At 42.8% G+C, this 15,858-nt stretch overlaps 1 protein-coding gene across 1 annotated transcript in view; it reads left to right on the forward strand.

Moving 5' to 3' along the window:
• Positions 1–15,858, forward strand: part of SEC24C (SEC24 homolog C, COPII coat complex component) — a 2,546,747-nt gene that overhangs the window by 1,257,112 nt on the left and 1,273,777 nt on the right. Inside the window, exon 13 of the mRNA XM_044055565.1 lies at positions 10,333–10,524. Coding sequence (XP_043911500.1) covers positions 10,333–10,524 — 192 coding nt within the window. The remainder of the gene's footprint in view (positions 1–10,332; positions 10,525–15,858) is intronic.

A 15,858-nucleotide genomic window follows, 5' to 3' on the forward strand; every position in this document is an offset into this window, starting at 1 on the left:
TCTTGTAGGTACAGCCACCAAGATTTAGCAGGAACTGGCCTACAAAGAATTGGTCCTTTCCAGTGTCAGACAGGCCACAAAGAGGCAGATACAGACGCCCCAGAGGCAGACCCCAGTCCCAGGGCTCATACAGGCCCAAACAGTGGGACGCTTCTACCTCCAAAAGCGGAGAAGACAAATCACAGCCATACAGGAAACAGTCCCAATGACTTGCCTCTGCCAGCACCAAACACTCATCTTTTGGCAGCTCCCTTAGGGGGAAAACTAGCACTTTTTTCTCAAAATTGGCACATGATCACCCAGGACAAATCGGTCTTGAATATAGTGTCCCAGGGCTACAGGTTCCACTTTCACACCCTGCCAAAGGCAAAAGATATGCCAGACCTGCCACACAATCAATGGGCAGAGGCACAAAAACAAGTTTCATCCCTCATGAACATGAGGGCCATTCAGCAAGTACCACAGCAAGAGCCAGGGACAAGGATTTTACTCAAGACTTTTTTTGGTACCCAGAAAGGACAAAGCCTGAAGACCAATACTGGACCTGTCTATTCTAAACACATTTCTGGACTTTCCAAAATTCAAAATGTTAACTCTACAGTAGCTTCTGCCCATGCTGGGTAAGAAGGCTTGGCTTGTATCTTTAGACCTAAAAGAGGCATACCTGCATATCCCAATCAGACAATCTTGCAGAAGATACCTCAGATTCAAAGCTGGCTCAATGCACTACCAATTCTCTGCACTGCCCTTTGGCTTATCTACTGCGCCCAGGGTCTTCACAAAATGTCTGGCACCAGTGATTGCATTTTGCAGACAAAGAGGAATTCAAATATATCCTTACTTGGACGACTGCGTCATACAAGCAGAGAACAAGGACATTCTACTACAGCATCTGGCGTTCGTAAAAAGATTGTTAATTTGCCTAGGGTACACAGTAAACGAAAAGAAATCAAAACTAGTACCCTCTCAAGAGATAATATTCCTGGGTGCAAGCTTAAATACAACTGCCCAGATGGCTTATCTCATGCCAGACAAACAAAGACAACTGACTACTTACTTCAGAATGTTGGCAACAAAGACCCAGTTATCTGCAAGAAAAATTCTGCAGGCTTTGGGCTTCATGGCATCCTGCATTCTGCTAATTCCATATGCCAGACTGCATATGAGGAAACTTCAGTGGTACCTAAAAGTGTTTGGACTCAACATTGCCAAAACCTGGAAACATCAATTACCCTCATTCCTTGCCTGCAACAGGAGTTTCGATGGTGGGCACAGGCCTGTCACCTCAACAAGGGACAGCCTTTCACTCTACCCACAGCCAGGCAGTCAATAACAACAGATGCATCAGATTATACCTGGGGGGCCCACATGGCAGGAAAATGTATTCAGGGCACATGGCCCACAAGCCAAATGTATCTACATATCAATCAAAAAGAGATGCTAGCTGTTCAGAATGCCCTGGCAGCTTTCAAGGATCTACTTCATCCAATACAACTACTGATAAGGACGGACAATACTACAGTCATGTGGTACATAAACAAGCAGAGAGGCACACATTCCTACCCTCTCTGCAGACAAGCCATGACTTTGTGGGACACAGCATTGACTTTCCAAGTACACCTGCAAGCACAATTCCTACCAGAAAAAAAAAATACTCTGGCAGACGAACTAAGCAGACACCTCACGAATCCCCACGAGTGGAAACTGGATCCACAAGTCTTCAGCATGATAACAAAGGAATGGGGATGCCCAGACATAGATCTCTTTGCCTCCCCCTCACAACAGCCAACTACTCAGATTCTGCACAAGGACTTATCACAAGCAAGCATGGAAGGTGGATGCTCTCTCATTCAGCTGGAAAAGCCTAACAGTATATGCTTTTCTTCCTCTGCCTCTCCTCCCCAAGGTACTCCTAAAGGTCAGACAAGAGAAGCCAAAAATGATTCTGATTGCCCCTAACTGGCCACGCCAGCACTGGCACCCAATCCTAAAAGGCTTGTCTCAAGGCCCAGCCTGAACATTTCCTCTAATTCCTCACTTACTGACCCAGCGAAACTATCAGATTCTGCACAGTCAACTAAGGACCCTAAATCTGGTAGCATGGCGGATAATGTTGCCATTCAAAACACACCTCTCTCTAAAGCAGTGATGAATGTTATTTTGGAGGCCAGGAGGCCCAGTACCAGAAAATCTTATGCAGAAAAATGGAAAAGATTCTGTGCTTGGAACCAGGCACAAGGAATTGACACATGTGTACCTAATATTCCTCAGATTTTACAATACCTAACTGAGATGCTGGACAAAGGCCTATCCTTTTCATCAATTAAAATTCATGCCTGTGCCATTTCAGCTCATTACAACACGGAACCACCTATTTTTTCTCATCCATTGCTAAGGCAGTACCTCAGAGGGGCCAAAAACATAAGACCTCCAAGGAGAGCCCCAGTACCTGCATGGGACCTCAATTATGTCTTGGAAAAACTCACACTGCCACCTTTTGAGCCAGCCAAATTAGCTGATATAAAGTTCTTATCTTGGAAAACGGCGCTGCTCCTAGCAATAACCTCTGCAAGACGAGTCTCAGAGTTACAGGCCTTCATGGCTGTGGAACCGTTCATCATTTTCCATCCAGACAGGGTATCTCTAAGGATAAACCCAACATTTATGCCTAAGGTAGTGTCCAGTGTGGCCCTTAACCAAACCATTAATTTGCCTACCTTTTACCCAAACCCGCAGAATAAGGGTGAGAGACTCCTGCATTCTTTGGACATACACAGACAACTAAACTTCTACTTGGACAGAACTAAAGCTTTCAGAAAGACTGAGCAACTCTTAGTGGCATATGCTGCAGGACCTCAAGGAAAGCCTATCTCAAAACAGACTATTTCAAAATGGATAGGCCACTGCATTCGTTTCTGCTACTCACAACATGGCAAATCAGTGCCCAAGGGCATTAGGCCTTATTCAACCAGGGCAGCAGCCACTTCAACAGCCTTTCTCAGAGGAGTACCAACCAAAGACATTTTAAAGGCTGCAACTTGGAGTTCAGTGCACACTTTTACCAAGCCCTACCATTTACCTCTCTACTCTAAATCCAGAGCAGGGTTTGCCGCTGCAGTCCTGCAGGGCCTTATAGCCTCTCCTAATCCTATTTAGACCCAGCCACCCAACCTCAGCTTTGGGATTCAACCCAAGAGTAATGACTGCAACAGTGAAACACGATGAACATAGTACAGTTGTGTACCTACCATAAATGTAGATGTTCGAGTGTATTCACTGTTGCAGTCCAGGTTACCCACCCACCATCCCCCTTTTCTTGGCTGGGACTTATCTATACTTATCTATCCTATGCAACCTATGTGGTGTATTTGCTTGTAGATGAAGAAAATGTTTATTTTGCTGCATGCATAATTATTGGCCAAATTGATAGCCCACCATTTTGGGGGCACCTGACATCTGGGGCAAGAAAAACTGAAGAAAATGGCGTCAGCTGCATCTTTTATACCCCTGGCGCACTGACGTCACGGAAGAGGCGACAGCAACTGACGCCGGACCTAGACTTTGGAATTCAGGCTGACTGCGGGTAGCCTGCCAGCAGGATAACCCAAGAGTAATGACTGCAACAGTGAATACACTCTAGCATCTACATTTATGGTAGGTACACAACTGTACTTCCCTGGTTCCCAGAAAGGAAGGACCATGGAGACCCATCCTAGACCTCAGTTTTCTCAACAACTTTCAGAAAGTTCCCTCCTTCAAAAAGCTAACTGTCCAAATCCTCTTCCCTTTAATCCTCCCTCAGGCCTTCCTAGCATCCATAGACATCAAGGATGGTTATGTCCATATCTCTGTTCATCCCAGTTACAGGAAATTCCTATGCTTTTCTGTGGGCTCCTGGCATTTTCATTTCTTTCCCTTGCCTTTTGGACTTTCGAATGCCCCAAGAGTCTTCACAAAATGCCTAGCTGTTGTGGTCACCTTCTGCAGACTCCAAGGTATTCATATCTTCTCCTTCCTAGACAACTTTCTGATTCAAGCCAAATCCCAAGAAGAACTGAAAAAAGCCTCCATTGCCATTTTGCAAAGCCTGGGCTTAATCAACTTCAAGAAATCTTCACTCACTCCATCCCAACACGTCTTTCTGGGGTGCAGATTGTAAACCAACAAAATGATAGTGACTCACCCCCCCCCCCCCCCACACACACACACACACACAAAGGCCCAGGAGATTTTCTCTTTTTTTCTCAGAGATCCTCCCACTCAGTCTCCTGTCTGCGAGATGTTTTTTTTACAAATCTTGGAATTGATGATATCTACCATCTCCATGCTTCCTTTGGCAAGGCTACACTTGAGGAAATCCCAATGGTTTATGAAGTCATTAGAGGTCTCAGCATGCCCACCCACTGGAATTTCAAATCCCACTTCTACCCTGCCTCATGGAGGAGCTCCAGTGGTGGATAAGACAACTGTCCATAAGTCCAGGACTTCCCATTCATCCATTGCCCCCCAGCTCAAGACCTGTACACTGATGTATCAGATAAAGGTTGGAGAACAGCCTTTGGGGGGGGGGGGTGAGCCACTATCATTGTGTTTGTTTACAATCTGCACCCCAGAAAGATGTGTTGGGATGGAGTGAGTGAAGATTTCTTGAAGTTGATTAAGCCCAGGCTTTGCAAAATGGCAATGGAGGCTTTTTTCAGTTCCTCTTGGGATTTGGCTTGAATCAGAAGGTTGTCTAGAAAGGCGAAGATATGAATGCCTTGGAGTCTGCAGAAGGAGATCACAACAGCTAGGCATTTTGTGAACCTAAACACGCTGTTCAACCTCAGCCTTTCCACAGGCTACGTGCCCATAGAATGGCGCACAGCAATGTTTATTCCTCTCCACAAAGGAGGGGCCACAACTGACCCTGGTAACTATTGCACCATAAGCCTGACTAGCCTGATCTGCAAGGCTATGGAGCGCATCATCATGGAACTCATTAACAAAGACATTGGGAACCTCCAAACACACGACCTGACCCAGTTCGGCTTTGTTAAGGGCAGATCATGCCTACTAAACCTGGTTGACTTCTTCGAGACAGTCACCAAGGCCATAGACAAGGGGAAAGGTGGTTCACACAGCCTACCTTGACCTCGCCAAGGCTTTTGATACCATTCACCACTCTGGTATTACAGAAAAACTCACCAGTCTGAACATAAACTCTTACGTCACAAGATGGGTTGCCAACTGGCTTAGACAGAACTCGCACAGTAAGAATAGCGGGTCTGACTCTAAACCACTCACAAGTGGTGTCCCGCAAGGTGTGGTCCTGGTCCCCTACTGTTCAGCATATACTTGTCAGAAGTACAGGCAAACACAGGAGGACTGTGGCTAACCAAGTTCGCCGATGACTGCAAACTGGGAGCCATAATTGACTCTCCGGCTGACACGGACATCCTCCAAAAGGGCCTTACTGAGATGGACACCTGGTGTCAAAGTCATGGCCTCAAGCTAAATGCCAAAAAATGCATAGTCATCCCGTTTCGGAAAAACAAAACACCACAAATTACCACATAGGTGGCAGCCCCCTTAATACAGAAGAGGTAATAAGAGATCTGGGGAACCAGGTAGATATCTCTCCTTTGACAATCATATTGCCAAAGTAGTTAGGAAATCCTTCTATGTTGCCCATCTAATTACTAAAGGGTTTGCATCTAGACAGAGAGGTTATAGTGCCCCTCTACATGTCACTCGCTATACCCATCATAGAGTACAATACCCCATTTGGGATGTACCTCACAAGACACTTCCAACAGCTGGAAAGACCAAAGAAATACCTCACCAAGGGGATTACTGGTCTCAAACATATGTCCTATGCAGCCGACTGAAAAAACTCCGGCTGTACTCAGTGGCATATCGCTTACTCAGAGGTGATCTCTGCCTGACTTACAAAGCCATGTCCAACTCAGAATTGATGGACATGCTCCACCTAAAGAAATCCAAGTCACTGCGAGCCACGCGCTCTAGTGAGCTAAACCTCGCCACAACAATAAACATGCTGGAGGGATAGATTGTTGTCACAGAGACTTCCCATGCTTTGGAACAAAATTCCAAATTACATCAGGCAGAGCCCCTCACTAACACTCTTCAAGAGAAACCTTGACGAGTGGATGGGTAACAGAAAATACACCCCTGGGATCACTTCATTGGCTCTGCTTGACAGAGGATCAGTTAATTAATCAATGGGCGTGGCCGATTTACACTCTGGCTAGGCTTATAAATGCCATCGGGCAGATAGCCTACTACCTACCTATGAACACTCGCACAGTTCAAGGTCAGTAGACATCCTCTCAGAGGAAAAAACACGTAAATGTAAGGGAAATGAGGGCACTGATCCTTGCCCTACAGACCTTCCCAACCCCTTCTGATGCCAGTTTAGCTGTGAATCCCCACAGGTAATATGACTGTTCTGTGGTATATAAACAAGCAGGGAGGACAAGATCCTACCTCCTTTGCAGACTATCCTTACAGGCTTGGAACCTAGCCCGCCTACGAGAAATCTCTTCAGGTGGTTTATATCCCTTCCAATCAGAACTTTGTGGCAGACACAATGAGCAGATCTAGAACACAGGCCCACAAATGGATGCTTCACAGGAATGTGTTCCTGGGGATTGTCCACCAGTGGAGTATTCCACAAATAGATTTATTTGCCTTCCCTCTGAACAAACAACTTCCAAATTATTTGCCATAGAACTACATTCTCAGGCATGGAAAGAGTGGGCACCCTATCAATCTCTTGGAAGGGGAAATTCCTGTATGCATATCCTCCCCTAAAACTCATTCCGAAAGTCCTGCTGAAAATTCAATAGGACAAACCAAGTGTCTTGCTATTGACTCCCTATTGGCCAAGATAGCACTGGTTCCTCCTTTGTCTGCATCTAGCCAAGGGCAATCATCACAAATTACCTCACAGAGTGGACTTACTCACACAGATCAATGACTCACTCATACACCCACATTTAGAAACTCTCAGACTGACCCTGTGGGTGATAGAACCCTAATCCCTTTCAGACACCTTTATTCTGAAGACGTGCTTCAAGTCCTGCAAGGAGGCCAGGAAACCCAATACTGGAAAATCTTACCTTTCCATAATGGCAGAGGTTTTCACTTTGGTGTCTTGCTAGAAATCAGGACCTGCTTACAGTGGATCAGGTTATGGTTCTCTCATGTCTGTGTGAACTGCTTAATGCAGGCTTAGCTTATTCCTCCATAAAAGCACATTTGTCAGCTATCTCTGGTTGTTTGCCACTTTCCCATCTTCTAGCTTCCAGATTTGAGCCTAAACAATTCCTTAAAGGCATCCTCCACATTAGACCTCCCAGAAGATTTGTAGCACCCCGGGACCTTAACTTTGTGCTAGAGAAACTGACTTGCACGCTTTTTGAGCCAGCCTCTGCTAGCTCCCTTAAAGACTGTACTTGGAAAACTGTTCTTCTGGTGGCTATTATGTCCTCCAGGCGGTTACCAGTATTATAAGGCCTTATGGCTTCTCCTCCTTTCTTGTCCTTTCACAAAGACATGGTTTCCCTTCGGACTAACACATCCTTCATGCCAAAGGTGTTAATGAATTGTCCTTTAACCAGGCTATTCATCTCCCTACCTTTATTCCCCTCTCTCCAGAACAGTAGTGAGAGGATCCTACACATACTTGATGTACACAGACAACTCAGGTTTTGCCTACACAAGACCAAACCTTTTAGAAAATCAGACCAACTGTTTGTGTCATTCTACCACAGGGCTCTGGGACTGCCTGTGTCCAAGCAGACCATCTCCAACTGGATCTCCAAATCCATTTCATTTTGCTATTCTCACCATGGTAAAGCCCCTCCTGGCTCAAAGTTCACTCTACAAGGGCAGTGTCTTTCTTGGGGGCATTCCTCAAAGGGCTGGACACCAACTCCATCCTAAAAGCAGCTACCTGGACATCTGTCCACACCTTTACAAAACATTATAAGCTGGCTTCTATCTCCAGATCCAGGGCAAGGTTTGCCAGAGCCATTCTCCATGGATTCCTCGAAAGTTCCTCTATGACCTCCACCTTTCTTTCTGCATGAGCATTTGTATTCTCCCTCATGTAAAGAATACTGCAACAGAGGAATAGAAGGACATAGATTAGTTGTATAAGAACTTACCATAAGTATAGATTTCCTTCTGTTCTCTGTTGCAGTATTCTGTTCTACCCTCCTCCCATACTTCCTTGTGTTCTTGGATGCATTGATCCTCTTTCCCTTGGACTGTCTGTCCACCTGGGGTTTCATTTCTCAGTATGATGAGCGCATACGTCCTTTATGGCCTACATCTGATCGTGGCCTGCGTCCGGTACTGTGCCCCTACGGACTTAAAGACTTTGATGTACTGGCCGAAGTCAGGTCACCTTGGCAGGCAACTCCCTCATGTAAAGAATACTGCAACAGAGAAGAGAAAGACATCTATCGGTACGCTAAGTTCTTACACAGCTAATCTATATTAGTCCAAGACTGGTGCCCACTTTGTCATTCTTTTAGGCTGCAGAGAATTTTGAAGAGAATCACTTTCCTGTTTGGTAAGATGGCATATAATGTTATGCCATGTTGTGTATTTAATCAAAATGTAATTGAGGAACAGTAGCTAACTGTTGAAATTGATTCTGTGGAACAAACTTTTGAAACTAATTGGAGATAACACTTGTCTGAATTAAGTGCTCTGCTGATGGATTCAGTTGAAGGCTCTTCTCTTTTTTTTATCTGCCTCTGCTTTTTGATAATAGCCTACCTCAATATCTTAGCTAGGGTGGGTGAAGGGAATAATCGCCCCAGTTGCAAAATGTTAGGAACCACGATTGACATATCCAGATGGGTCTTCATTGCATACCATCATTTAGAATTTAAATCTCAGAGTTGTATTTTTTGCAGTCAGAACTACAGCACTCTTTTGCTTCATAAGTCATAAACTGTAGAAAAAAGTTAGCTACATTTTAAAAACTGTAAAAGAGCTTTTGTTCCTCAACTTAAAGATGGCGGGGGGGGGGGGGTTTACACCTCTGGCTTATCTTATCTGGCTTTGACCTTTCCTTTGCAAACTGTGTGCGTATGTATGTATACATATATGTTTTTTCCGTAGATTTGACCATCTTCTTTTTACTCTGTATTGATTTGTTCATTGTTTCTGGAACATGAATGTTTCTAATGCTTTAATTGTCCTTCCTGTTGTAGCCATTTCAGTTTTTTTATGACCGCTACTAATAAACTGTATCTCAACTGCGGTGGTGATGCTGCGGTAGCGTTGTCGCCTCCTAGTAAGACGCTGTCCGGTTCGATTCTCAGCTAGAGCGTCTTCTGTATGGAGACATGCGTGAATGGGCGTACCTTCGTTGAAGGTTGTGCGTCAGGGCTGACAACTCGGCACGTAAAAATCTACTGCCAATCATTAGCGGACCTGAGTTCCGCTGTGGCGACCCTTAACCAGGAAAAGCCGAAAGACACAAGACTAATAAACTGTATCTCAAAGTCCTTCTTGCAGCTAGTTGACCCCAGGCAAACTTAGAGTTCAATGAGGAAGTCAGCCATATTGGCACTATTCACTGTGGTATGTTAGTCAAATAAGGTGAAAGATATTTTTCATCTGCTAGAAAATGACCCAAATGGCCAACAGATGTCTCACAGTGGAAAATAAAGTGGAGTGAGTTGACCGTTTATAAGCAGTGAAAATAGAGTGCAATCCAGCAATGCCATTGTACAAGGTCTACACTACATGCATGGTGCAGGCTATGTCTTGCACAAGACGAAAGCTGCCTGTAAAACCTATCCCAATCATCAGCTGCCCATGTGCAATTTTGCTTCGTATTTGAGTGACCATTCTTCGGAACTGTAAACGTTTTTTTTTTTATTGAGGAGTTGCATCATTTACTTATTTTTGTAGTTTGTAAATGTTCACATGGTGTTCAGGATGGTTGTAGTGTTTTGCTCTGACTGTTTTCAGAATGTGAAAACTCCTTGGAGTTAATGTCATTGACAACAAATTCTGAATGGAAATGGTTATTGCCATCATCTTTTGTTAAAATGTGCTGTGATACTGACTTTAGTATTGAAGTCTGCATTTTTGTCCACTCATGAACCACTATTTGTGCATCTCTGCACTATTCCTTGGAGCACTTGCAGTGCAGTAAATGCCTTGGTAATCAAAGGTAATCAGAAAAATTTGTTTGTGGACTCCTCAACCCATTATGTCATCTGTATCTTTAGTGCATTAAAATTGCAGTAAAGCCATAATAAAGAAGCCTTTAAATAATGACTGCATTTTCTTGTGTTTTAGAGAAGGCAGTATGGAAGAGACTGCTATCCGAGTGGGGTTTGTTACGTATAACAAAGTACTACATTTCTACAATGTCAAAAGTACACTTGCCCAGCCCCAGATGATGGTGGTGTCAGATGTGGCAGATATGTTTGTGCCATTACTTGATGGTTTCTTGGTGAATGTTAATGAGTCTCGGACAGTCATTAATAGGTGAGTGGTTTTAAGTTACATACAAACATTTGGAGTTAGGGTAGGGGTTTTGTGGTGTCATATTGGTAGTGTGCAACATTAGTGTTGGTGTTTGAAAAGCAGAAAAAAAAGGCAAGAAATACTGAGAAAACTGAAAGCTTAAAATCTTATAGTCTGTCACTAGCATCAAATGTTGAGTAACAGGTTTACAATGATGGATTTTTTTTTAATTAAAGCTTTGTTACTTGGCATACCCTACTGGGTATTGGCAATTTCTGCAGAAGCTGGAAGAGAACCATAACTACACTGTGATAAAGTATAAGACATAATGTGTGTGTGATGTGGGGGCGGGGCAGGTATGCAAGCCCAGTGTTAGATTATTTATGCTTGTTTTTTTTTTCAATTTATTATTAACATGCATTTCAAGATAAAACAGTATACAAACATATATAAAGAAATACAGTTAAACCCAAAATGAAAAACAAAGTAAAAGAGGCCTTATTTCTGTTATTGCTGACGTTTCAACATTTTCAAATTGGGTGTTGCCTGTTGATCATTGTGTGTGTATACATATATATGTATATGTAAGCAATAAAAATAAGTATGCGCTAGTAAATCACAGTGAAAGTAAGTGCAAACAGCCAAAAAAGAGAGAAATCCACTGTAAACCACGCAGCACCAAAATGAAGTCAAATAGTTTAATATGTAACTTTTATAGTTTCACTTAAAAGGTTCCTCAGGCACAAAAACAATTACTAAAGCCATTTAAATAGATAAGTCACATGATATAATTACATCCTCTAATGTAATTCTCTCAAGTAGGGCTTTAAAGATATAAATTCATTTAAGCCTGGCATTACATGAGCCCTAAGTGGCAAAATCCATCTATATTCCTCTAATTCAGTAGGTTGAGCAATATCACCGCCACGTAGGGATTCATTAACTTGAAATAAAATCATAAATTTAAAATAGAGTGTGTTGCCTGTATTCTGCCTATACAATGCATTTCTGTTAAGTTTTCTATTAATTTCGGAGCTATGACTACTAATATGATCTTTCAGCCTTCTGTTGTTTTTTTCCCCACATAATATGCATCACATAACTGGCAAGTAGCTAGGTGTGTAGTGTTCCTAGAAACACTCGTACAATAAATTGCCAGTGACTGGATGGGTAAAATTTTTATCAGTATTAATACTGGTCCAGTGCATGCATCTGTTACATCTATGTGTTCCTACTTTATTATTCTTAAAATATGTAATGTTTTGAGGTTGTTCTGTATAACAGTTTATTCTTTAAATTAAAACATCTTTTATAACCGAAGGTTGGTTTATCACGTGTAGAATTCCTAATCTGTGGTACTGCAAACAAAGTGGACCAATATTTGTTAATTTACTTTACTGAACTATACATATATTGTGGGGCTGCTGCTGAACTATACCTATATTGTGGGGCTGCTTAGAGAAAATTGATCTGACGTTAGCATCACATTCTTGAATTGTACTATCTCTAGTGTTATTAACAACTGTACTGGTACAACACCTACATATAAAATTGTGCGCTGTATTACTTAATTGTAACAACACATTATTATCTTCAGTATGCAGTCTGGCAACATGCTTCATTTGATCGTCAACAACATTCTTAAAGATAAAAGGTGGATGCAAATATGTATTTCTTTTAACAGGGTTCTCTTATATGATCTAGTTTCAAGGCTGCCCATATGTAATTTATATAAAGTAATGTCCAAAAAATTAACCTGTTGCAGTGATGTTTCTCTCTTAAACTTTAGGAATTCAGTACATGCATTCAGTGAGTTAAAAAACATGTTGAATTCTTCTAGAGTACCTCACCATATAAGAAACGAGTCATCCACAAATCTGTGGTAAAAAACAACCTTGGTATATAAAGAATTAGATAAAATGTTTTGTACCTCCCACATAAACATGATATTTGCTACAGGCGTGCCCATGGCAACACCTGTAATTTGTTGGTAAAGTTATGTTTGAAAAATAACAATATTGTCTAATATGATATGTAACAAGTTACAGAAATCAAGAGCCTTGGCTTCATCCATTTGTGCATATTCCAGTAAAAACATTTGATACCGTCAATGCCAAAGTCATTAGGAATGCATGTAAATAATGAGTCAACATCCAAAGTGATTAAAATATAATTACTAATGACCTTGTCTTCTGCCCACATGTACAGTTCTTTGAGAAAATGCAAAGTGTCTTTAATAATAGTATATGCTGAATGTATATATCTCTTGAACACAACACACAGTCACCATATTTAGAGATGGGATATGTGAACCATCCCCTAGCTGAGACAGTTGGTCTCAGAGGTGGTTTTGTCTGCGAATTGTGAAGTTTAGGTATTTGATAAATAAGGGGTGTAATGGGTGAAACAGTAGTAAGATAATCAAATAAAACTAAAATCTATATGACTTTAATGATGCATCTCTTCCTACAAACCTTTACCAACCTTTTCAATAATATTTGTCCAATCAGATCTATTAATTTTCTTATCTTTAATGTTCAACATGTCTTGCATGGTCAAAATATAATAATCAGTATTAAGTGCAACAACCCCACCCCCTTTATCAGCATTTTTAATTACTATTTGATCATTCTTGATTAAAGACTGAATAGCTTTATATTCTTCTTTATTTAAATTGGCCTTTTCAGTTGGTGCAGGTAGAGGTACAATACCAAACAGGGCATTATACTCCATTATAGGCCTAATGAGGGAGGAGTACAAACAGGTAGTAGCCTCCTTTTTTCTGGATGCAATCCCTTTACTTATGAGATGAATCAAGTAAAAGGCTTTTCTGACCACTGCCAGCACATGATGGTCAAATGTGAGATTGTCATCCTGAGTACCCAGGTCTCACCACAGGTTGTGTGCTTAGGGGGTTGTCATTGATGTGGTAATCAGTAGAGGCCATGTTTTTGCTGAATGGTATAATACATTTTTTGCATTTAACTTAAAGCCATAACTTTGACACCATTTATTTGTAGCTGTGAGACCCTCTTGCAGTATGTTACCATCATTTGGGGAGTCAATGACAGCACCCAACTTAGTCATCCGCAGACTTTGTCAGCCACAGGCCCTTTGTGTTTGCCTGGGCCTCTGAGAAGTAGATGCCAAACAGTAGAGGTCCCAGGACAGATCCATAGTGACACGTCTGATGTTGGAGGTGCTGGTGCCTATTTTAACCTTGTCGGTGAGCCAGTTGGCTACCCACCTGACAAGATAGGGATTTATGCCAAGTTGTGTTAGCTTTTTGATGATGCTTAAGTGGGGGATTGTGTCAAAGACCTTGGCCAAGTCAAGGTAAGCTGTACGTACTGACTTTCCCTCATCCAGGGCCTTGGTGGCAGTCTCAAAGAAGTCAACCAGGTTCAATAGGCAAGATCTGCCCCTGACGAATCCGAATTGGTTGGAGTCAAGTGCTTGGAGATTGCCTATGTCCTTGTTTGTGAGATCCGTAATGATATGCTCGATGGCTTTACAGATGAGACTTGTCAAGCTAATTGGGTGATAGTTACCTGGGTCAGTAGTAGCACCACCTTTGTGCAAGGGGATGACAATGGCAGTTCTCCACTCTGCTGGAATGAAGCCTGCAATTAGGCTGTGGTTGAATAGGGTGTACAGTGACGAAGCTAGTTCTTGCTGGAGAATACAGCCTGGGATACTATCAGATCCCATGGAAGCTGTGTTCTTTGCCTTGGATAGGGCCTTTAACATTTGATCTATAGACATGTGAGGTGTGGGACAAGTATTGGGGATGTCAAAAGGGCCTTTGGGGGGGATAGGGGGGTGAAGTTTTCACTGAATCTATCAGCTTGCAGGTTGGCTAAGTCAACAGGATCAGTGTAAGTGGTACCATTAAGTACTGATTCTGAACAAACCTGGGCTTTGCCGTCAATGTTCCTGACATAACTGAAGGACTTATGGTTTCCCTTTGTTTCGAAGGCTAGTTTCAGCTCATAACTGACTTTGGAGGTTTTCATTAGTGATCTAGTTTGCTTGTTGAGGTTGAGGAGGGAGTTTTTCCAGTTTGGAATTTCTTCCTTTTTATCCTTGGACAACAGTTTCTTCCTTTTGTTGTAATGCCTGTTGATAGAAGGTATCCACCAGACAGGTTTGTGTTTCTTTGAGGAGCAGGTTTTAGTTCTGTTGAGTATGGCTGAGTTCATGCAGTTGTACATATGATTGCATACTGCACTGGTGTACTGTTCAGTATAGTTGTCTGCATCCTCTGAGGGGGATGGTGGTGTGAAGCTTCTGATACCCTCCCTTAGGAGGTTGTAGTCAGGTTTTGAGAAGATTTTAGCCTAGTTACAGCTGGGGAGGGGTTGGGTGGGATAGAAACTTCGAATGAGACAGACCAATAATCTGATCTCACCAGGGAAGAACATACTATGGGAGTGGTGCAGCGGTCACCCATGTTGGTGAGAACCAAGTCCAGAATGTTGTCTCCCCTTGTGGGGGATGAGACGAGCTGGTCTACTGCATTAGAATTGATGGAAGCCAAGGAATCGTTGGGTGAGTGCATTAGTGCAGGAATAGTTCACTCAGTCTATGGTAGGGTAGTTGAAGTCGCCAAGGATCAGGGTTTAGGGGGTACCTTGATGGGGTCAAGTTAGGTCCAGGTAGGAGGAATGGGTCTCCTGAGTCATGGAGGGGGGTCTATAGCTGGCTATAACTTGGATGGGTGTCTTGCCAATTGTCCATTGCATCTGGAGTAATACCAGTGCATCATACTGGTAAACCAGTCTGGAGGTGTGCCTGTCCTTAATGAAAAGAGAGACTCCACCACCCTTAGTCTTTCTGACCTCATTTTGTGGTCGGGAAGTGTGGAATGAGGTATAGCCTGGGAAGGCAGGGGTGCTCACCGCAGCCTTCAACCAAGTTTCTGTGGCCACACAGATGTCGGCATCTTCCAGTGTGAGGAGAGCCTCTAGTGAGTGCATTTTCAGTTTAACGCTCCTAGCATTAAGCAGCATGACCTTCAGTTTGCTTTTTGACAGATCTTTTATGTTGGAAGATTTGTCTTTGGACATAGCCTAAAAAGGCACAATGGGGGAGGCAAGAGCCTTGGCCAAGATCCAGAACCCCAGGGGTGACAGGTGGAGGCCATCTCTGACAAAGCATTAAGGCCTGTCAACCATGTCATCCCAGGCAGACAGATACTGGATCCCCTTGGAAAGACACCAGAAACTAAGCCAATTGTTGAAGTCAATTATTTTTTGTTGGTATTGTGGTATCATTCTTGGTGAAGGTAGGATACTGCTTAGGGCTAGGGTCATACTTGTCTGGGACACATGCTCTGAGAGCTCAGTCATGTCT

The sequence above is a fragment of the Protopterus annectens genome, chromosome 14.part0 (assembly GCF_019279795.1).
Source record: "Protopterus annectens isolate FY-2018-M chromosome 14.part0, PAN1.0, whole genome shotgun sequence".
NCBI lineage: Eukaryota > Metazoa > Chordata > Ceratodontiformes > Protopteridae > Protopterus > Protopterus annectens.